This window comes from Brienomyrus brachyistius, unplaced genomic scaffold, assembly GCF_023856365.1.
Source record: "Brienomyrus brachyistius isolate T26 unplaced genomic scaffold, BBRACH_0.4 scaffold118, whole genome shotgun sequence".
Classification (NCBI taxonomy): domain Eukaryota; kingdom Metazoa; phylum Chordata; class Actinopteri; order Osteoglossiformes; family Mormyridae; genus Brienomyrus; species Brienomyrus brachyistius.
Window position 1 is genome coordinate 335,805 of NW_026042393.1, and position 22,240 is coordinate 358,044.

Consider the following 22,240-nt stretch of genomic DNA (forward strand, 5'->3'; position numbering starts at 1 on the left):
CGCCCTCCCTATAGGGTCAGGGGCCCTTGTAGGCAGAGGATCAAAGAATGTAGGCCCTCTAAAATAGACAAACGAAAATACATTGTTGATAAGCGTTGCAAATTGTTTTGGGCTAGGGGCCCCACGGGCCCCCTGCACCCCAAGGGCCCCTGGGCAGCGGCCCCGCTGGCCCGGTCCGTAATCCGTCCCTGCCAACAGGTACTATTAGTTTATTGAAGTTGTAAACCATGCTAATTCATGTAACAATTAAAATATTTGTGCAAATACATATATCTCAATTAGTTTGACTATACTTCCACAAAAGTCTAAACCTGCGCTCTAACACAATAGTTTTCAGTCCTGTTTCTGGCGCCAGAATGTTTTCATTCCGACTCTCACTGCTTTCAACCTGCCACATTCATTAGCCTGTGAAGGACCATATAAGCCTGATTAAGGTGAGATTGGAATGAAAACATTCTGGCAGGGGTGGGGACGCCAGGAACAGGACTGAGAACCACTGATCTAACATAAAATATCAATTTATTAAAATAGTATGATGCATTGTGCACAGACTTAATTTCCATCCTTGTTAAATAAAGTAGAACATATTTCATGCATTTATAAAACAGAAAAAAACTAGTTGACTTCACCGCTCTGTAGGACAGAAACGCAAAATGCTCCGCTGCGCACATTTTCTTGGAAAGATAACGGGGCGCTGAGCCGAGTAAGAGGCACGCCCCACTGGCCCCCGCCAGCGCCGCACACAGCTCACCCCAGTCAGTCTGCTCCGATGGCGCCGCGCTATGCGCCCAGCCTGCGGGCGCCGCTGCCCCTGTTGATCCTGCTGCTGCAGACGAGCTTCGCTGTACTCTTTGCGCTGTATGCCAGACTGGCCAAGCCTGAAGTCACCGCGGACAATCCGTTCACAAACACCTATGCCGGTAAGATGTGTGCTTATGATATCGTATCATATCGCTAAAATATAGCTCGTGTCTACTATAGTAATTGTAGGAGAAGTCACTTTAAATAATCAGAAAAGTTTTACGTGGAATCGGGTATTCTGCGAACAGTCCTTCTTGATTAAAGGTAACCCGAATGTGTGAATGCATCAGTGTGCAGCACAGTGATCGGTAGTGACCTCGTGGTGTTGTTAAGGTGTCCGCCCTGTGTTCAGACATCCATCCTGCGCCTGTTTAAGCTTTAAGGGCCAGAGGCACCTTTACCTGTCTTTAAATAGACTATAAAGGGAGAAAGTTTGCATCAGGTGATTTTAAAAGTTTTCAGCAGGAATCTAAAGGTATCTGCCGAAGCTGCCATGCAGAGTGAGTGGATACTATGAACAGGGTGGAGGCTGCAGCCTCTGGGTTCCACTGATAAGGGGGATACGCGGCCCCCACTCAGCAGTGTGCCCCCCCGATAGCGCAGTCACAAGGCACTGGCCTTAACTGTGCAAACTACACAAGTGCATTAATTAGGATAATTGCAGTTTATAACCAATTAAATTCAACTCAGGGTAACTTTAGATTCACATTAGCAGGGTAACTTCAGACTTTAGCACTATAGCATTATGCTAGCTGGCAGCCTGGCGAGCCACACGCTGACTGATCCACGGTGTTCCCCATATGACAGGATTCCAGGATGTCAATGTTATGCTCTTCCTGGGCTTCGGCCTCCTGGCCACGGGCTTCGTTCGCTATGCCTTCAGTAGCTTGGCCTTCGTCTTGCTGGTGGGCTCCTGCTCAGTGCAGTGGGCCATCTTGGCAAACGGGTTCTTGTACCACCTTCATGATGGAAAGATCTGGATCAGCCTACGAAGGTAAGCAGCACTGGCTGCCCGGCGATCTTGCTTTTCATGAGTACACTTGAAATATAAGCAGGGAAAACTAACAAAGGTACAAAAATAGTAATAAGATAACTAACAAGGGGGGAAAACTCAAAATGTCCAACAAACCTACAACAGCTGGGGAGCACAGTTCTCAGTCGCATGCCCAGTTCATTTAGCCACATGGTGGCCCTGGGAACACAGGAACACGCTAGGGACCGTGACAGGTACTAAATACAGAAAAGAACAGGATGACTAGTGACACCTCCTGGCCAAACAGGGAAACGATGGATAAAACAGGACAAGACAGGGACTGATCCTGACACAGGGAGCTATATCAACTATATCAACTGAAAAGTAGCAGACTGTAGACAGGGCCACTCCTCAGAGGCACTAAACTGGGCTTCCAGTCTGCCACGGTCATTAAGGATTATGCTGTGTTTACTGACACACTAAGCTTTAAAGCAAACTGCCCTGATCAAAGATCCTAATCAGAAAGTCTATTATAATAAAGCATAATTCTTTACCACCAAGCTGATGCGCAGTGAGCGTTCTGGAGTAAAATGAATGATGATCTTCCATCTCTGCTAAAACACCAGTGATCTATGGCTTGTGGTCTCATTCTCCTCCCTGTGTGCTCCACCAGTTTGGCTGAGGCCCAGCTGTGTGCAATATCCTGCCTTATTGCCATGGGCTCGGTCTTGGGCAAGACCAACCCTGTCCAGGTGCTTCTTATGGCTCTGCTGGAGGTCACTGGGTTCATAACCAACACCTGGATCCTCCGTACCTTCCTGAAGGTGAGTCTGAGGCCACTGAGGAATGAGACATGAAATCCAGAGGGTTGTGGGTTTGAATCCTAGACCTCATTATTCTCTTTGACTGCGGTGACAGTCTATGAATATAGCATGATAATGCATTCTAAACACAACAGTAAGTGGTGCTGATCCCACAGGCTGAGGGCATGTACAGCAGCATGCTGTTCCATATCTTCGCCTCATTTTTTGGAGTCATAATGTCATGGACACTAGTCCAAAAGCAACCTGAGCTGCAGCACGAGAAGGAGAAGCTGGATCACAAGACAGCCCTTTTCTCTATGATGGGTGAGTCCATGGGAGATGATGGTGTAATGCTGAATGGGTCAGAAGTGAGGTGCGTGGGGGGGCTCACAGCACCTCAGGATGCTCCATTTATGGATCTTTGGCCAGCATGGCTACAGAAAAAAATCCAGCCTTGAGTAAAAGCATTAACAAAGCAACGACCTGTGGATGCAGCGTTACAAACTAACCAGCAGATGGCAGCAGTGTAAGGTTTCCATTGCACAGGAGTTTAATGGTCCTGGCCTGTACTCCGCAGGGGTGCTCTTCCTGTGGCTGTTCTGGCCCAGCTTCCTGTCTGGGCTAGTTGCCCCTTCCTTGCCTGCCTACAAGATGGCCGCCATTTACAGTACTTACCTGTCAATGGCGGCGAGTGCCATCTCTGCTTTCACCATCTCCATAGTGATGAGCCCAAGAGGAAAGATCAACATGGTGAGGGCAGGGGATGGGAGGGGATGCTGCCTGACAGCGGCCACAGTGCATCCTGGGAGTTGCAACACCGATCCAAGTTCACAATCAAGATTACAATGTTCACCGAGTGAAACCCACAAATTCAGAGGCACAGATGTGCTCGGTGTGTGAGGATGCAGCGTGTTTTGCTTGTGTATGTCCATTGCACGGGTGTGTGTTTCACCTTTATGTCCATCCTGCAGGCTCACATCCAGGGAGCCGTGCTTGCAGGAGGTGTTGCTATGGCACCCGTTATCTCAGTGAACCACATGCCATGGGTTGCTATAACAACAGGGATGTGTGCTGGCCTCCTCTCCACGTTGGGTTTGCTTTATCTAAAGGTGCTTAATTGATCACTCACAGCTAACTTTGGGCTCCGCCTCCGATTCCCACTGTGCCAATCAGAAGGAAGAAGCCTCTGGCCCACATCCAATAATCTTCTGGATGTCTGCCTTCTCTCTCTTGCTCCACAGCCCCACCTGGTGCTGGCATTTGGCTGTCATGACACCTGCGGGGTTCTCAGTGTCCATGGGCTGGCAGGAATTCTGGGATGGGCAGCCTACCTCCTTCTCCAAGTGTACCACACCCCTGATACGTACGTGACAGCCACGGCGCCCACGGCAGTACGGCCCCCTGCCCCCGTTTTACACCCTCCCCAGGCAGAGCTGATCCGTGCCCCCGTCCTCCCACCTCGCTCGCACACCTTGTGTCCTGCTTGCAGGCTGTGATGGCTTTAGCTGATGCCCGGTGACCTGTCCCCCAACAGGGCCTGGAGCCTGAGCCTGTTCTGTGTCTGCAGTCTCCTCATCACCCTGAGCACCAGCGCAGTGGTGGGGGGGCTCACAGGTGCGTGTCCTCTGCTCGTGGGGCCCAGCAATAGGGCATGTTGGCTCTTTTCTCTAATTAACACCCAGTCGCTCTCTGACCTGCAGGGTTTCTCCTTAAGTGGGCCATCTGGAGGCCACCACAGGACAGGAAATGCTTTGAGGACCAGGCATTCTGGAAGGTATGGGGACAGCAGGGGCTCCACTACTATCGCTGCCACCGCCAGCAGCCATTTGAACAGCAGGCCTGTCTCTGTCCCTGCAGATTGAGCACCTGGCCGTGGAGCAGTGAGACGCTGCTCCAGGTAGAAGCAGAGCGAACGCTCCCCCCTTCAGCAACCTTCATAAATGGACTAACTGCAAAATACATATCGATAGTTAACACCTTGAGATGAAATTTACTCAGTAGGAACCCTTTCATTGTATGGGCCGTAGACAGGTGACGAGGAACACAAGGCTCGGTAAGACTGGAGTAGGTTGTCAATCATTGAAGAATCAGCCAATTAGTGTATGACAGCATGATAGTCCTGCCCACAGAACCACTGTCATGTCATAACTCTGTTGCTTTGTGTTTGTATGAATATTCTACAGCAGCAAAGCCATCAATAAAATCATTGTTTATGTCCCGTGTCCCTGCTTCTCATACTGTGTAACTACAACCTACGGGAGTGTAAAGAGCTTCGCTTCTGGCCTGGTGGGTTGTCAGGTCATGGAGCTAACAGCTCTTATTTTAGTACATAGGAATGGAAATAGCAGAGGCCCAAAGTGACCATTCAGGCCAGATTGTACGGCCTGGGCCGGCCTAAGCGTCTTGCACAAGGCCGACCCCATGTACCTGGTGGGGGGTGGGGGGCATTGCTGGAGGGACTCTAGGCCGCATTTCCTGTTTGCACTGAGCAGAGTGCAGAAGGCTGCAGCTAGGCAGACACACTGAACACCTTCGTGGCGCAGACCGTCTAAGATGTTTTAAGAAACGGCACAAGCGTCAACACGAAGGTTGCATGTTTTAATCTGTTATACAGCTTTTGCATTCTAAAAAAACAGTACGGTGACACAGAAGGAAAAGACCCAAGTATGTAGAAAGTTTACATTGGGGGTAGCAGTGTATAGGTATAAAAAAAACATTAAGGTTGATTATGAGGATGAGAAGCAGCCCTTACTGCTGCTTACTGAGAGTATTCAGCATTAAGCACCTTGTCACCAAACCACCGCCTCCCACAGACTGAACACATGCTGTGTGCTGGATGCCGACAAAGGTCAGTATAACAAAAGGTCATGTCAGTTTTTAAAGACCCCAAAGGGAACTAAACTCAGCATCCAGCATGCAGCACGTGTACCTAATAAAAGACACCAACTAGAGAGAACATGGAAAAAAGGCAGAAAGACGTTGGCTTGCTCGAAGAGGGCAAAGGACCACCCCAAACTTCATGACATCAGAGCTCAGAACGCGCAGACTATTCCACCTGCTGCTGTACAGTAGATGAAGGAGTTTCACTGATGAAAGGAACAGACAGCCAGCAATGTCAAGTGAAAACATCTCAGAGAATGAGAACTTCAAAAAGAGCGCTTTCGAGTACCTCAGCATGGGCGGAGAAGCAGCTCCACCCGCCTGGACTGTAAATTTATACATTAAATCAAACGGTGGGAGACTTCAAGTCAAAAACACCGTCACAGCACTGAATTTTAAATTATTGCTTAAAAAAGTTCTGATTGAGACAGCTGTCTCAGAGACATTATTTTGAACATTGTGGCACACAGACAGGCCTTACAGAGAGACTCCCCTGGGAAATGGCAGTTTACTCTTCCAGAAAAAAAGACTGTACAGCTGGACATCTCTCTATAAACAGTCACACGGTTACTCTGGGGTATAAGACAACTTCTGAACCCAGAAGTTTCTCAACCAAGAGCTTACGGAGGGAATCTTATGGAGGCTGCACGTTTGGAGCGGTGGTGGGGGGGCAGGAAAAGGTGGAGGATGAGAAAAGGAGAGATGCTGAAGCTTTATGTACACACAGGCATCAGTGGAACATCCCACTAGATGACAGACAGCAGGTCACTGCCACAAGTCTTCGGTGCGACCAAACTTGAACACCAGACCCCTGAAGGAGAGAGCAGACAATTATCCTTAAAGGGAGCGAGCATGGAAAACAGGGGATACAGCTGCTCTCCACGTCCAGACAAAACGGTCACACAAGCCTGCGGCGAATCTGCACCTTAAGCAGAGCTGAGTAATGCTGAGAAACAAACTTCAATGTAGGAGACTCACCCAAAGAAAATGAAAGCGTTCTGGAAGAAAATAGCAATGCCTGGGTACACAGCATCCTTATCTGAAAGGGAAGCATGGTACACTAACGTCATCCCACTGTAAGAGTGATCAGTGTACAAACTGAAGATCAGCAACTCCCAGTGCAGTGCTCCAGACCAGCCCAGAAGCCCAGGCACACTTACGGTGCACGACGAAGACACCGAACAGGATCCACATGGAGGCGATAAGGGAACCAAAGGCCAACATGAAGCCTATGAAGAGCCAAATACGGGCACCTGTGAGAGATGGTGACAAACAGGGGCTGAGCTCACACAGACTCACAGGGAAGGCAAGCAGGCACACGACCAGGGGTCTCAGTCACACCCAGAATCGCACCTGTCTGCCCCATGCAGCCCTCGCTGTAGCTATCCCCTCGCACCTGGCCATTGGATACCGCATTGATCCTGTCAACAGAGACGAAAGTTAATGCTTCTCCCACTCCAGAACAGCACCCCCACCCTGCCCGACCAGAGCGGTGCTCACATGAGGAAAGCCACTGTAGCAATTACTCCACAGACGTGATACGTGTGGTTGAATAAGGTATTGCTGGGATACATCACTGCTGCATCGATAATGATCCACCAGCCAGTGAAAAACTGCAGAATGAGAAAGACAGAGACAGGGAGGGAGAGTGGTAAAGAGAGTGTTGAAGAGAGAGAGGGGGGATAGGGAAAAGAAGATGGGACAGAGAGAAGGGAGGAAGAGGGAGAAGGGGAGGGAGGACGAGGAGAAGCAGGGCGGGGAATATCAGCGTCTTGGACTTTGCTCCGCACTCGCCTTCCGGCGCGTGGCCATACAGTAACACAGCAGTCATGGCAAGCATTTAAGCAAACTGCAGATCGTGCTAATGTATCAAAAATTAGGCAGTTAAACATCTATCCCTTGTGCGAGAAAAAGAAATATCAGCACCAGGATGCCGGCCGCTATAGATGCGACGGTGTTCCTCTTCTCCGCCCAGTCCACGGAGCACTCGCAGTCGCCACAGCGGATACTATCCAGAAATCCGGACATTCTGCTGAAGAAAACACAGGTCGGGGCCTGCGGAGGTCCAGCGTACACCACACATTACTGTCACGCTACTGTGTAATGTCCAGTGTTTCACATGACCCGAAAGGCTTCACGCGACCTCACCGACTGATTCAATGGTACCTGGGTCACATTTTAAAGCTATGAAAGCTTCATGCCAGAAGGGACTATATCCCTACCCAAAGTATCTAGCTGGAATGTATCGACAAACGCCATTGTTCAAAAACAAAGTTGACTTTATTCTCAAATAATCACAAAGGGGCCCGTTGCTTTGTGGGAAATTCAGTCCAACCAATACTCTACGTCTCCCCAGCCAACGAATCTGCGCGCCGCAAAAACTACAAGCCCCACAATGACACTGAATCAACAACATCGCAGCCAAACTGCGACAGAGGAAACGAATATCGTTAATTATTATTTTTTGTCAGCTGGTACATCTTCAGCTTTTCAACTGACCATTTACTAATATTAAATATAATGTTATATTGCAAAGAAATTAAATCTGACTTAGTTTTAACGCTAAAACTAGCCAGCTACTCCAGTAATAACCGCAAACATCGAACCCCCTTCAGATCCTGGACAAAGAACCAAGAAGACAAACATGCTATCTATTTCACCGTCTAAATAACCGATGCTGTCATGAACGAAAACACAAACGTTAAATCACCTTTTCGTAGCTTAAGTTTGCGATGTATACGTCCAGAGAGTCTCGGCGTCGGCGTGTCTGCGCATGCGTATGCGCCTTTTTCACGCCCCGCGACACGTGACAATAACGTACTAGCTCACTGTCAGAAGCATCCCGGCTGCAACCTGCTTCCCTGTTGCATTGTATTATTAAAACATGTCGCTGTCCACTAACCTGTTGCATTACGCCACTGCATGTCACAGGCCTTTATACTTGTTTGCAGTGCGAGTTAATCCTACAAAGAAAATAATCTGGGGAACTACTATGGAATCAGATTTCTGCCAATACTATCAAGCAAAACTTCTCACTGAAGCAAAAGAAATGTCATCTCAAAAGCAAAATTTACAACCTGCAAACAAATTTATAACTTGCAAACAAATTATATGTCTTGATAATATGCTCCTTTGTTTACGCTGCCTGACTTTCTGTTTACAGGTCTGACACAAACTTCTCGTGTGGGCGGGTTTTTCAGGGGCGCGTCCCCATTGGCTAATAAGTTTTTTGACTGACAGGTCAGTGCCCCGGACATTTTTAATGCGGGACTGCTACAACGCAACTAATGCGCTCCTGAAAAACTTCGCGTTCACTAAAATCGCATAACCTACTAAAATACCCTTATCGAATCCGAAAAACAGGGTTGCAACTCCAAGACTAATAACTTACACCAAACGAAATATATTAAATAATAAAGAGTGATACCGTGACTAATAATGAAATTATATGCATGTTAAGAAATAATATGTCAATACATCATATCTTAAACATCTCCTACGGGTCTAGGAGTCTCATGAAAATCGCTTACAGCGAACGTGCTGACCTCGCTGTCCATTGCTGACAATCGGCAGTAGTGGTGGCCAAAATAACGCTTCATGAAGCATTTGCTATATCTGACCATCTACTGGAGTCTTAAAATACAGCAAATGGTTCATAATGCATCATTTTAACTATCGTTAGCTTAGTATAACAGTATGTGTAACCTTGTACTCTGCACGTATGGAGTTTGCATGTTCTTCACACAGGTTAGCTGTGGGTACCGCACATTTGCGAATCTTTAATCTGCTGTGTGTGTGTGTGTGTGTGCTGGATTGGTAAACCATGTGGAAAAAAATTTGAGCCTAAGACTTTGACCTGTGTACAAAAAGCTAGATTCTTTTAGATTTGAAAACCGGTTCGACTGATTCACCAAAAAGAACCGGTTCAAAAGAATGATTTGTTCGCGAATCGGACATCGCTTGGATAGCTGCGTTTCTCGCGGGCAATATGGCGTTGTGGATCGCTTAGTGGTTCTCTCTCCGATTGAAAATCGCGCAAAAATGCTATTCGGACATGGTCACTAATTCATCGATCGCATCAGCACATTGTTTCAGTGTGAGATCCTGCATTGAAGCAAGACTAACTATGTACAAACATGCTTGTTTTTTTTGTTGCTATTTATGCAAATGAAAAATTAACATACCTATAAATTGTACTTTTATTGCATGGGACCAATATTCGAACACTTATACATTACATAAAAATCATTTTAATTATGATAGAATTTGCTTAAGCATATGGTGCATGACAGGTTCCACCAAGCAAACCAGAGGAGGCATAGCAGTGGTTCAGCCTCAGGGCAGAGCCCCAGGGTGGGTCCAGCAGTACATTTGCAGGCCCTGGCCTCCACACTGAGCGCCCAAGGGCTGGTCCACTCTATGTCTAAGGCACATACATAAACAGTCACCGAGGGCATAAACCACAGATTTAAAAAGGGTTAAACTGGCTGGCACCCTAGAAAACATCAAATGTTTGGAGATTAAGCTTTACTCCCCATACACCTTAGCGTAAGGAATCCCACAACCAATCAAAGTTAATTATACACTAGACAGGGGGGCAGGTCTGGATTGGGATGGAAGATACCGCTACAGACTCAGAACGCAAGACAAACAGGACTAAACTCTACATTCTGACTTTGATTAAAGGAAGGATACAGAGTGAGGGCAGTTAGGAGGCAGAGAGGAAAAGGCACTTGGCCAGGATCTGCCCCCCCCCCATGCAAACATTCCAAAGACAGATCATTGTTACACCAGTAGACATGTTCTATACCAGCATGGCATATGGCGATAATTAAATGATGTCCACTGGAGGGCGCTGACAGCTGTTTTCAGTGTAAACAATTAAAATACTCTGAGCAACTGCAGAGCAACTGCGATGGAAAGGATGACGACTCCGAAGAAGCCGACATAGCCATAGGCTCCATTCATCCTTCTCGCAGGATCTAAAAGAGAAAAAGAAAGGTGCCTGCATTAGTGTGCAGGAGGCCAAGAACAGAAGGTTTTAGTGAAAAGCTGCCCTGATCCTCATCCATTCACGCATCTTCAACAACTGTTTGCACCATTAAGACATCTGTGATCTAATCACATGGGAATCACATTGTTTACCAATCCAGCACACACACACACACACACACACACACACACACACAGCAGATTAAAGATTCACAAATGTGCGGTACCCACAGCCGACCTCTGTGAAGAACATGCAAACTCCATAGGTGCCGAGTACAAGGTTACACATACTGTTATACTAAGCTGTAAGTCCAGACTGACACTATGCATGCAAAAACATCACAGATAGAAAGAGATGAAGAAACAGGCTGAAGAAGTGGCCTTTCGGGCCAAAGGCTCTTACTGCCGGTGTAATAACCCCAGGCGTAGGAGAAGCGGCTGGTGACCCAGATGACACCCAGCACCGAGGCGGAAGTCTGCCAGAGGGAGAGAGGGAAAAAGGAATGAGCAACGGCATCTGGCCGCAGGCCTCATATCTCACTCATTTTAGCGGATTGTTGTGTACTTGAAAGCGACTAAATCACATTTCTTAAACCATGTCAGAAAAGTTATAGTGAGCAAAATGATGACTTAATTTCTTAAGGACGGTAGCCCCATAATGACAAACATGTAGTTAAAATTTTTAAGTGATGGGTTTAAGTCAATGAGGTGGTCAGCATGTCTATGACTGGCTTTGTCTAAACTACTTCACCAGCACTGTAAGAAAGGGACAATGTTACTTTTTAAGTTCATGGTGTACATTTTAACGGACGTTTCGCCGATTTCATTAAAGTGCGAAGTGGCTTTAACGTAAATAACTTAGGTAACGTGGTGAAACTTCATAATTAAATATATGACCTGAGCAAATTCCAAATCATCTTCTGCATTTTTATACGGGTTCCGGCACAACGTACATTTCCAGATTTTTCTACATCAATTTTATGCATTTAATCATTCAGCAATATGCCTACCATTATTACGATGATACACGGGCAATGAGTGATTTTACTCGCAATAGCACCCCAAAACAGTCCGGTCATCAGGTCAGTTTGGGGCGCGTGTGCTGATGCAGCGCATTGCCGCACCCACCACACAGCGAAACTCCTCGGGATCTCAGCTGGCGACCCCGGGGCAGGCATACGATCCAGTCCCACATCGGCTATCCATCTGCCGCAGCCGGGTGTTACGTGGGCGTCCCCCCGGCCTGGTCCAGCCGCTCGGGTCCTCAGCAATGAGGATCCTGCGAGCTGGATCACCCTCGGGGAAACGCGCCGCATGGCCATAATGCCGTAACAAAACACTAGTGGTGATAATGGTAACTGGCAGCTCTTCTCAGGACAGGTAGCGTCTCATAAGATCTGCGCCCAAGCACGTCCGGGTTGGGAACTGTAACAACCGACAGCTCCTGCTCCGTATGCATGGCGGGGTGCTCACTTAATGTCTCTAGGCAGAGAAACTCACTGCACTAACAAAGCTCTCCAAGTGAAAAATCGTTACCAAAATGGGCCACACACACAAATCCCAGAAAGCTCCCTCCTTCAAGCAGCCGAGCTAAGTGCGGTGGTACACACCGGGTAGACGAGGCCAGCGATGGTCTGGAAGATGAGCCACTGGGGATAAACTTCCAAGGTGTTCTGATGGGCCCTCTGGATGCAGTTGAACATCTGTTCCTTCTCGCTGTACATAGTCGGGTACTATCAGCGAGAAAACAAGGGGAAGCTCACAGTTTGGTGCCTAAATCGCCATGTAATTATCACTAGGGATGGTACAGATTATGAAGGAATTTAAATGGATAAATATTTCATGCACGACTACAGCCAAAGCCCTGCGGAGCAGAATGAACACAGTGGTCCAGTTATATAGGAGAGCAACGAGGAAATTTGTAACTTCCGACCAAATGACACCTTCCGACTGGTCGGGGGGTGGGTACGCCCCAGGAAAAGACTTTGCCGACCAGCAAACTCCGCCCCCCACAGTCTCTGATATGACCTACTACAAAATCTTAAAACATTAAGCGTCTTATGCTACATTTATAAAACACAGTCTCGACTACGTCCCTGTTCGCCATGCATTAGCAAACTCCATGCTAACCAGAACGCAAGGAACAGCATTCACGCTTTGTACACCCATCAGTTAGAAAGAGCAGTTTCTGCACAGTCATGGCGTGCCAGTGCCTCTGAGTAGAACTCAGCCCACCCGACCCACCTTAATGTCGTATTTCTTCCTGGCCGCGCCGACCTTGACCGCCAGGTACATGAGCATAGCCAAGCTGTAGACAAAAGTGAAGATCACGAAGCCGAACCTCTCCGGGAGGACATCGTGGAGCTCCATGGCGAGTCGAGAGAGAGATGGTGATCGCAAGTCTGCAATCGGGGGCGCCCTGGAAATGAGGGAACTTTGCACGGGGCGTGCGATAAGGTCAAAATCAGTCTGTTCCCTCCTCCAACTAGATCGACTCGTGATAAAACGCTGAAATAAAGTGCACGCAACGCTTTTTTTCCTAAGATAAGAGGGTTCATCGTTCATTCGTGGCAGGTGTTTGTTTGGTGCTTATTACTTTATTACTTTAACAAAGCGGTAAATTCAGACGACAGCAGGATACATGGAAGAACATTATATTGCTTCTTTCGCATGCCTGTCAGCCAATCAGAGCACCAGGCAGAGAACGACCCGGACAGCAAATCAGAGCACCAGGCAGAGAACGACCCGGGCAGCCAATCAGAGCACCAGGCAGAGAACGACCCGGACAGCAAATCAGAGCACCAGGCAGAGAACGACCCGGGCAGCCAATCAGAGCACCAGGCAGAGAACGACCCGGGCAGCCAATCAGAGCACCAGGCAGCGCTCAGCCTTCTGCTTTATTTTGGTCTCCTCTGTTATGTGCGATGCATAACCTGTCTGACTGAGGGAGTGCTGGGTTTTGTTCCCTTGGCTAATATTACTGGTTTTACTAGTCCATTTCGAATTCCTCGGAGATGATTGTGAAGACCGAGGAGATCTGCTTGCAAGCGTATGTTTGTGTAACAATGTTTTGATGTTAATGATTCATGTAGATGGACATCCGAATTTTTCAGAACGTGAAAGTTTGACAGTTTTGTAAGCGAAGTGTAACGTAGGCAGTCGTTTAAATATTTGCGTGAAAAGCATCCGAATAGTCACGTTTTAGATTTTAGGCAGCTAAACAGCTTTTCGACGTATTGACTTCGCCGGCTGCCGATGAGCTAGTCGCGTTGTCCTGGTAACGGGAGCGAACTCTCCGGAACTCTCGAGAAATGGTTGCCTGTAGTTACACGGCTGGTCGGTAGGGGGAGCACGGACCCGAACATAGCTGAAGTTGACGTGAATGTTACTCATCTGATACTCTGCCGCTTTCTTAAGGCCGAAACAGGCCCATCATCTCACTCCCACGTACACGCTGCTAGTAATGTACACCCCACACAAGCGTGCCTCATGGCAGCTGATCTGAGCTGACATGTTACCCGACTTACCTGATGACAGCGACACTGACACCTTTGTCCCAATACTTCACTCCAGCACGTTCTCTCTTGCTGCCGTAGGCTTCTCCCACCAAACGCCTGACATCAGCACTCAAACCTCTGGAAAAATCCCACATGTGCACTTTACAGGCCAGCACACTGGGACAGCCCCCCCCACCCACAGGGGAGTAGGAGAGTGTCTTTACAGCCTGATAATCATGCAGCTTACTGCCATCTTACACACACAGCCTCAGCTCGGAAGTGCAGCAGTAAGCTTGGCTAGGCATGTGGCCGGCTGCACCCAGGCATGACCTTTTCAAGAGGGTCCTGATAAGCACCTTTCACCACACGCCGAAGATCCACAGACCAGAACATCTTTTATGGGGAAAAAACAAGATTAATGAAAGATGTAATCAAATAAGCCACCAGCTGGGGGCACACTGTCACCATCATATTAAAAGAGAGCTACAGCTGAAATCTCGGGAAGCAGTGAGCCAGACTTGGGAGCTCACCTCGACTAGCAAGATCATTTTCCGTGTTTGGTCATGTGAACTAACAGGCCATGCTGGGGGGATACTGGGGGGGATAGGATCACTGTGCTCTCGCATGCAGGTGGTGTCCACACCCACAAAGCCCTCCTCAAGCCTGAGAGTGGGCACTAGACCGCCGTCCCAGTTGCCAGCAGTAACAGCTCTCCGGCACCCAGCTAGTCCAGGGAGGGCCATGCACTCACACGCACCCCCGCCCTGTTTGTTTCCGTGGCATGTGAGATAATCATCTTTGTCGTTTGCCGGAGGCGAACTAAACCCTGAAATTCGGAACATTCCTGCAAAGCCACTAACGCATCTTAACACATCTTTAAAAAGAGAGAGAGAGCCTCTTGTTTACAGGCGGACACAAAGGAGCGCATTGTGCGCCTGCCACACAGAACGCCTTCAGTTCTCCTTGGGGGGGGAGTGCCGGCTGCCCTCAGACAGGCTTCACATGGTAAACGCTGCATCCAGATGCCATGAATATCCTGATGGCTGTGCTGCTGTCACATGACACGCATTTGTGTTCAAAGACGATTTCGCCAGAGGGCCTCCCCTTCCCAAAAGGACAAGCCCCTGCCAGCCAGTGGGACACACACTCTTGGGACGGTGTAGCCACATGACAGAGCCCCCACCCAGCCACCAGATGTGGCAGCTGGCATGTAAGGTATCTGTACCCAAGCTGAAGCCCTCACTGGCACAGGGACAGCCCATCCCTCCACACCACACACACGTGTCCCCCAACAAATACAATCAGATTTGGGTATCAAAAGCCTGCATTTGCATCATAGCCCTGCATCGCCGGGACCGAAGCAAGTAAACCATGAACAACTTGCGATTTTCGCACGCAAGCTCTGAAACGGCTTTGGAAAGGCTTCCATTATTATACGCTTTGAGGATGATTCATAACTCCGCTTCGTATTGATGGAAACATCTGACTTGCATTATGAAGATTACATGTTGCTTATCAGTGCTGGACCTCAAGGCACCGCCACGTCCATCAGATATATGTCCACTAGGGGGCGCAGTGACGTGCCCAAGGCTGGAGCATGGGAATCTGCACTGCAGCCTTTGATCATTTCTCAAGTCACAAGCCTTCACATAGCCACTATCCTGCCCAGGGGCTGACAACTCGACAGATGGGGGAGATACCAACCAGTGGCCCTACCCACTTGGGCCTGCGGTGACGTGGTGATGCCCTCACACATACCAGCCGTCGCAGCAGACACATGATTCCACGCAAAGGCTGAAAGCACGCGCACAAGCTGCAGTGAGGCACCAGGAGAATATTCCAACATTTTATTAAGCAACAGGACCACAGGAATGCTACTACATCCGAGATCCTCTCTCTTTCCCCACAAATAAAACGGCAGAAAGCATTTTAAAAAGTTCCTGTTTGGAGGTCTGGGGGCACGTCCAGAAAGGCAGCGAGGCAGGTACAGAGCAGGCAGGGGAATGGGGACATCAGACGGCCGTGCCGCGCTCCAAGTTCTGCTTTATCTCAGCCGTGTACTTCCCGTAGAAGCGCTCCGCCTTCTTGTTGAACTTGGCATTCCTCTCGTTGATGTAGTCGATATCCGCATCGTCGTTGTAGGCCCTGCGCCGGCTGTACTTTGACCTTTTTGCAATCCTATTGGGGGGCGGGGGGGTCAGGAGGAAGAGGTAGAGGGGTCAGGGAGGTGTTACAGTCCTTGTAACCCTCTGGGGTCGGCGATGCCACGCATCTTTCTCGTGTTTTTCAGTTCATAACTCACTGAAATCTTATTGTAGAAACATGAAAAAAAAAAATCCATTGTCGGAAGTATTAAAATTTCTAAAATTAGCATAATAGGCAAAAAAGTGAACCATGTCACCTTACTTTGTTCTACCTGCATCGGGGGCATGTAGTGCCGCCCCTCACCTCAAGATCACTATTCACAATCTAAATAGCTGCATTTCCGCGTATTCAAACCGCATTCGCATGGTAATTAGATGAACAGCGCAGCGGTGGAACGCGATCCAGATACATCCCCATCAGCGCCATAAAAAGGGGGGGGGGGATGTGGCCAGGTGTCAATGGCTCATTCATACACATGAAAGTTGCTACATATTCAATGAAAGGAGCCAGAAATAGTGACATGAGTTCGGTTTTTCTTATTTATTCATTTAGTCATCTTCATGTAGCCAAGACTTTGGAGATCAGATATCTGGGATCAAATCAAACTGCCACCATTGCTTAGTATGTACTTCTATAATGTTTCTGCAAGTGTTCCAAACTGCATTTTGCAATGTCTGTACTTTGATGTCAAATTACAAACATATTTACAAAGTACATTAAAATAAAGATGAGTTTGATGCCAAAATGAATATACAAGAAATAAATTTATTTGCCATGAATTAAGTTTATGATACTGAATGAAATGTGTGATCATGCCCCAGTCAGTGAGGGCGTGTCCCTCCCCCTAGACCCCAGAGGGTTAAAAAGCAGGGTCAGACAGTCCTTGGAGCAATCACACTGCCCCCCTCCCTTCCCAGAATCCCCGGAACACGGGGACACTCACTGCTTCTCTACATCCTCCACCATGCGGTCGACGCCCTCCTTGGTAGGAACGTGAGTCCCATGTATCAGGCTGTTGGAGGTGGGATGGAAATCCTCACCGCTGGAACAGGAAGTGACAGCATTAAGCACTGATTACAAACGTAAGGCAGGAAGTAGACAAGCGCACAGGCCCGTCTCTGAGCCTCACTGACATTTTCCCTACGGCGGCAAGGACAGGCAGAGCACACTCACCACTCCTCCCGCTGACGCGCATAATTCTCCATGTCGGGCTGGATCTGCCTGGTGAGCCGCTGGTACTGCCGCAACTGGGCCTCTGCGTAGCCTGGGGGACCAAGGCACTGTCAAAGGGCAGCACTTACAAATGACACGACTCAAACACCCCTGTGGCCCAGCATCCCCTCCTCTGGCCCCCTACCCCACCAATGCAGCTTTGATGTAACGGATGGCTGCCATACTCATCACGGCTCTCCTGTGAAGCATTAAAGTACAATCACTTAAAGATGATCTGTCAGCCTGTGCTCCAGTGGACAGATGTCAGCTGCCAGTGTGCACACAGGGAGAACAGCCCATCCCGCTCTGCTAATGGGCGTCCCGCCTCACCCGAGAAGCCAGGGTCTGGGTTTTTCTTCTTCTTCTTCCGCTCCCATCGCTCTGCGTCCTCGGCGCTGATCTCCAGCAGCTTCACCCTGTCATAGTCCTCGCCACGGGCCACGCAATCCTGATGGAGACATGGAGGGAGGTGGCTCACAGATGTGTGTGAACCGAGACACACTCACCAAGAACAGCTGACACCTCAGCCCTGCTGACCAACTACTGTCTGGCCACGATCGTCACTGGAGTCAGTCAGCATGGTCAGCAGAGTGATCATATCATTGTCTGGCTTGTCTACAAGGCTTCAGATAGATGGCAGAGCGTGCAGAGCTCTGACCTCAAGTTGCGCTCTCATCTGTCAGTCTCTGTCAGGAGAGCAAGATCGAATCTCTATGTAGCTGAACTCATAAACATGCAACAGAAGCATCAATACAACATGCAATGGAATTTGACCTTTTCAGGCAGGAAGCTATGGTCATCTCATGCATGCCGTCACTGTCCTAGCTGTGATTCGGTGCCGTGCCTACGAAACGAGCCTGACTGATTGGGAGCTGGACGGTTGGCAGAGACCCCTCCTTCGGATGCCACATCAGGTTCATTCACGCCACGCTCATGGTCAGTACCTTCTTCTTCTCGTCCACCTGCAATTCCCACTCCAGTCTGGCTTTCTTGGCCTCCCAGTTAGCTGGTAGTTTCATGCGCTTGTCCTCCTCCACCACCTCCTGGTGGTTCAGCTTGCGAGCTTCATTCTAGGCAGAGGGTATGGATCAAATGAAGTAAAGGATCTATACTGTCATACCATCTACATACAGCAGGGGCCAATCAGAAAGGGCTATTGTGGATGCAGATTTTCACTGCAGCTCCCTAATTAGACTAGTAGTGAGAGGATTGATTGTTTAAAGAGTCCTCACACCTGCCCTAAAGGTTATCCCAAAAACCTGCACACACACTGACCCTTTGCGGATAATACTGGTTACCCCTGTTATACAGCTGTACGAAACAGCGTACATTCAGGCAGCAAGTAACGAGGGGCGGGTTTCACAGTGCTTACTAACACGATTTAATTAATTCACCTGAAACGGACAGTGGTCATATAGCTGGCAGTAAGCGCCGTGACTGTCCCTGAAATGTCCCCCAGCGAGGCCCAGGACACGAACCGGGCCGGACCCAGCCATTGCCAGCACGAGCACACTCACCCTTTTGAAGTGAAGCTCGCGGAACTTCCTCAGCCTCTCCTCTCTTTTCTGTGAAACTGGTGACTCTTCGTCAACCGACAGCCCAGCACCCTGAATAAGGAGGTACAGACATTGTGAAAAGAATAAATAACGGAGGAGGAGGATAAGCTACGACTTAACAAACCGCGTAACTGTAGTCATCAGTCAGTCGCTAGCAAACGGCTACAAACAAAGCGGCCTCTGCCTCATAACCGGTTAAATGTTGGCTCACACAGCCGCGTCGACTCGTTTATCAATGTCATGTAAGATACTTCGCGCATACCGACTATATTATAAGAACACAACGGAAAATTCGCAAAACTGAAAATTTCATATATCCGGAGAATATTCACGAACCTCAGTAGCTGACGCCATGTTGAATATGAAACGAACCGGATATTGCGCAAAGTACGTCACACCCCTGAGGGCGACAGTGTGGTGCAGGGAATCTTTTGAATTCCTCATCCTTTATTGCTAAATTTGCTGCTATAAAGATTTTATGAAGATATGCAAAGCGATCCCTTTGTCATTGATTCAACTAATCAGAAACATCATTGTATACTTAAAAGTGACTGTTTCAATGCCCAGTTTAAAAGTGAATTACTGTAACTTGATTTCAAATGTAATAACAAGGTCATTAATAGTGGTATGCGGCAAAAGATTTACTATGAATATAATTGGGATTCTTTCAAGAAATTTCCTAATGCAAATTGTGAAAGCACATTGGCTTCTGCGTACTCTAAATTTGTTAAATGGCCTGTTTCACCGAAAGTGAAGGAGACTCGTTTTAAAATAATAAATGGAATATATCCCGTATGCATGTTTCTTAAAAGAAGATTTAAATTTGAAGTTGACCTGTGTGCCTTTTGTAAGTTGGAAGATGAATCCCTGGAGCATCCGTTTTTTTCTTCCTAATATTCACAAGGTTTTTGGACGGACATGAGTGAATGGATTAATCTCAAACTTAATATTCCTTTTTTGATGTTGGTGCTATCTTATTTTACGTGGAAAACTTGAATTCTGCTTTCTCCGATGCAATTAATATTGTTGTACCAAATACCACATTCACTGTAGTAAGTGGACGGGTAACAAGCCCCCTTTTCCCGGCTTCTTGAATGAATTTAAATTGTACTATTTTTTAAAAGTAGATTAAAAAAGCAGAAAAGCACTAGAATCTTCTCACATCACATTAAAAACTATTGTTTTAAGTCTCCCTTATGACTCGTGCTCCCATACTGTGTATGTATCTAGTTTTGTTTGTTTTTCGGTAGGTTGTCCCCTTGCGTATTCTTTGCAGTTGTCACGTCCTTCATGAGAGTTTGTATTTCTGTATATTGTTCTGTATTTTATGCTGTTAATAAAGCAGGCGCGTGCGTGACTGAAATCCGCAGTCGTAAAGAATATGAAATGTTTTATGTCATGATTATTAATGATAGTGATGGACTGAATCGTCATATACAGTTCAGGACGGTATTTGTATTAAAGGGGACAGAGGAGCACACAGCAGCCACCCCCCCCCCCCCCATACCAAACTAGGAACACAGAGCTAACCCATTTTACACATCTTATCAATACTAATGGTGCAAGGTACGAGTCATCCTGGACATACCAAAGCAAGACTCAAAAACGGGTTACAGAAATAGTGCCGGGAATTTAAATTAAAAACAGAGTACAGAGCAACAGATTCTACAGGAGGCTGAATCACACTATGACAAAGATACTGCTCTTTATTTTTGCATGTTTGTCTTGATGACGATTTTTGTCATCGGTGCAAACAGCACCCCTGCTGGTGCATGGAGGAATTCTCCTCCGGGGGGGGGGGGGACCTAAGCGAAGTCAGACGTCGGCCCCACATGGTGATGCAGAATGATGGTGACGCCGTACCTTTTATTTGTTTGAAACAGCTGCCAGCGTAGATTGTTTGAAATTCCAGCCATTTTGTTTTTCCCCAAGCCGATAAAACATAAACTGCATGCCTTCTGTAAGGCTCCACCCCCTAGCCCCCCCCCCCCCCCCCTCTTAAATGAAGCAGCAAAGAAACTCTTTCATGGTCGACAGCTTACAGCAGACATGAACAGGCGGGGCAGGCCTTGGGAACAGGCTGGGCGGGGGCTGTGTCCAATGACAAAAGGGACGGGGCACCCCCCACAAACAAGCTCAAACTTTATTAGAGAGATTCCTCTGAGAGCGTGAAAGAACATTAATGAGTGTAGCTGACCCTGGACCTGCATAAACACAGCCTGTGGACAGGCTCGGAGCTGGATGGTGGGGAATGCACTGTTTTCATGTGACTTTCACATTGGTTTGGCTGATGCTTTCTCTATTTGATTGTGTTATAATTAATAAACTTATTTAAAAGGATGCAATTAAGTCATGTTTACAGTCTTAGATGAAAGCATGACCAAGATCACAGGCAGTGCTAATGGACTGATGCAATTAGCTGTTAGCCAGATGGGGGCGATGTGAGGTGAAACGGCATGCGAGGCGGAGCAGAATCAGTAATGGGCCGTCACATTTATGAGGATGATAAGGGTACAGGAGTAGGACGGATGTGGTCATGGTAAGGAGCAGGATGGATGTGGAGCACAATGTATGGGAGTGGGACAGACGTGGAGGCACACAGGGTAGGAGTGGGGCAGATGTGGTGATGTTAAGGGCAGGAGTGGGATGGACCTGAAAACGCAATGTGCAGGAGCGGGAGAGACGCAGAGATGCAAAGCACAGGAGCGGGACAGACGCAGAGACGCAAAGGGCAGGAGCAGGACAGACGCAGAGACGCGAAGGGCAGGAGCGGGAGAGACGCAGAGACGCGAAGGGCAGGAGCGGGAGAGACGCAGAGACGCGAAGGGCAGGAGCGGGAGAGACGCAGAGACGCGAAGGGCAGGAGCGGGAGAGACGCAGAGACGCGAAGGGCAGGAGCGGGAGAGACGCAGAGACGCGAAGGGCAGGAGCGGGAGAGACGCAGAGACGCGAAGGGCAGGAGCGGGACAGACGCAGAGACGCGAAGGGCAGGAGCGGGAGAGACGCAGAGACGCGAAGGGCAGGAGCGGGACAGACGCAGAGACGCGAAGGGCAGGAGCGGGACAGACGCAGAGACGCGAAGGGCAGGAGCGGGACAGACGCAGAGACGCGAAGGGCAGGAGCGGGACAGACACAGAGACGCGAAGGGCAGGAGCGGGAGAGACGCAGAGACGCGAAGGGCAGGAGCGGGAGAGACGCGAAGGGCAGGAGCGGGACAGACGCGAAGGGCAGGAGCGGGAGAGACGCAGAGACGCGAAGGGCAGGAGCGGGAGAGACGCAGAGACGCGAAGGGCAGGAGCGGGACAGACGCAGAGACGCGAAGGGCAGGAGCGGGACAGACGCAGAGACGCGAAGGGCAGGAGCGGGACAGACGCAGAGACG

General features: G+C 48.6%; 4 protein-coding genes across 7 annotated transcripts; 1 reads left to right on the forward strand and 3 right to left on the reverse strand.

Annotated features, from left to right (window-relative positions):
• Nucleotides 1–740: 740 nt before the first annotated feature.
• On the forward strand, nt 741–4,799 carry rhd (Rh blood group, D antigen). Its single transcript, XM_049004705.1, has 10 exons — nt 741–920; nt 1,609–1,795; nt 2,448–2,598; nt 2,754–2,901; nt 3,155–3,327; nt 3,549–3,686; nt 3,819–3,940; nt 4,112–4,191; nt 4,278–4,351; nt 4,435–4,799. Exons 1-10 carry the CDS (start codon nt 770–772, stop codon nt 4,459–4,461), a joined length of 1,251 nt encoding a protein of 416 aa, XP_048860662.1. The 5' UTR covers nt 741–769; the 3' UTR covers nt 4,462–4,799.
• Nucleotides 4,800–5,154: 355 nt separating this feature from the next.
• On the reverse strand, nt 5,155–8,318 carry tmem50a (transmembrane protein 50A). 3 transcript variants are annotated; one of them, XM_049004707.1, is made up of 7 exons: nt 8,168–8,318; nt 7,384–7,486; nt 6,958–7,070; nt 6,811–6,878; nt 6,618–6,710; nt 6,436–6,496; nt 5,155–6,268 (listed from the first exon to the last, which is right to left on the reverse strand). In XM_049004707.1, exons 2-7 carry the CDS (start codon nt 7,483–7,485, stop codon nt 6,223–6,225), a joined length of 483 nt encoding a protein of 160 aa, XP_048860664.1. In that variant the 5' UTR covers nt 7,486; nt 8,168–8,318; the 3' UTR covers nt 5,155–6,222. The 3 variants fall into 3 exon arrangements, with proteins under 3 accessions (XP_048860664.1, XP_048860663.1, XP_048860665.1); XM_049004706.1 differs by having other exon boundaries at nt 7,384–7,512; nt 8,168–8,307; XM_049004708.1 differs by having other exon boundaries at nt 7,384–7,489; nt 8,168–8,258.
• Nucleotides 8,319–9,638: 1,320 nt separating this feature from the next.
• Nucleotides 9,639–13,995, reverse strand: mgst3b (microsomal glutathione S-transferase 3b). Of its 2 annotated transcripts, XM_049004711.1 has the most exons (5): nt 13,977–13,995; nt 12,694–12,883; nt 12,060–12,182; nt 10,853–10,925; nt 9,639–10,439 (listed from the first exon to the last, which is right to left on the reverse strand). In XM_049004711.1, the coding sequence occupies exons 2-5, from the start codon at nt 12,817–12,819 to the stop codon at nt 10,339–10,341; spliced, it is 423 nt and encodes a 140-aa protein (XP_048860668.1). In that variant the 5' UTR covers nt 12,820–12,883; nt 13,977–13,995; the 3' UTR covers nt 9,639–10,338. The 2 variants fall into 2 exon arrangements, with proteins under 2 accessions (XP_048860668.1, XP_048860667.1); XM_049004710.1 differs by lacking the exon at nt 13,977–13,995 and having other exon boundaries at nt 12,694–13,085.
• Nucleotides 13,996–15,779: 1,784 nt separating this feature from the next.
• Nucleotides 15,780–19,286, reverse strand: syf2 (SYF2 pre-mRNA-splicing factor). The gene is made up of 7 exons (XM_049004709.1): nt 19,196–19,286; nt 18,821–18,910; nt 18,248–18,373; nt 17,634–17,751; nt 17,265–17,355; nt 17,035–17,133; nt 15,780–16,124 (listed from the first exon to the last, which is right to left on the reverse strand). The coding sequence occupies exons 1-7, from the start codon at nt 19,211–19,213 to the stop codon at nt 15,959–15,961; spliced, it is 708 nt and encodes a 235-aa protein (XP_048860666.1). The 5' UTR covers nt 19,214–19,286; the 3' UTR covers nt 15,780–15,958.
• Nucleotides 19,287–22,240: the final 2,954 nt, after the last annotated feature.

Bases quoted from the DNA above. Each gene is read 5' to 3' on its own strand.
- syf2 (XM_049004709.1), bottom strand. The intron at 18,374-18,820 runs GTGAGTGTGCTC...CCCTCTGCCTAG, and splicing joins GCGAGCTTCACTTCAAAAGG to AATGAAGCTCGCAAGCTGAA. The intron at 17,752-18,247 runs GTACTGACCATG...TGTCTCCATCAG, and splicing joins AGGTGGACGAGAAGAAGAAG to GATTGCGTGGCCCGTGGCGA.
- mgst3b (XM_049004710.1), bottom strand. From the start codon at position 13,014: ATGAACGATGAACCCTCTTATCTTAGGAAAAAAAGCGTTGCGTGCACT. The intron at 12,183-12,693 runs GTGGGTCGGGTG...TCTCGCTGATAG, and splicing joins GGAAGAAATACGACATTAAG to TACCCGACTATGTACAGCGA. The intron at 10,440-10,852 runs GTAAGAGCCTTT...TTTCTCTTTTAG, and splicing joins CTGGGGTTATTACACCGGCA to ATCCTGCGAGAAGGATGAAT.
- rhd (XM_049004705.1), top strand. From the start codon at position 770: ATGGCGCCGCGCTATGCGCCCAGCCTGCGGGCGCCGCTGCCCCTGTTG. The intron at 3,328-3,548 runs GTGAGGGCAGGG...TCCATCCTGCAG, and splicing joins CAAGAGGAAAGATCAACATG to GCTCACATCCAGGGAGCCGT. The intron at 3,941-4,111 runs GTACGTGACAGC...GTCCCCCAACAG, and splicing joins GTGTACCACACCCCTGATAC to GGCCTGGAGCCTGAGCCTGT.
- tmem50a (XM_049004707.1), bottom strand. From the start codon at position 7,485: ATGTCCGGATTTCTGGATAGTATCCGCTGTGGCGACTGCGAGTGCTCC. The intron at 6,879-6,957 runs GTGAGCACCGCT...CTCTGTTGACAG, and splicing joins GCTACAGTGGCTTTCCTCAT to GATCAATGCGGTATCCAATG. The intron at 6,497-6,617 runs GTAAGTGTGCCT...CTTCCCTTTCAG, and splicing joins CGGTGTCTTCGTCGTGCACC to ATAAGGATGCTGTGTACCCA.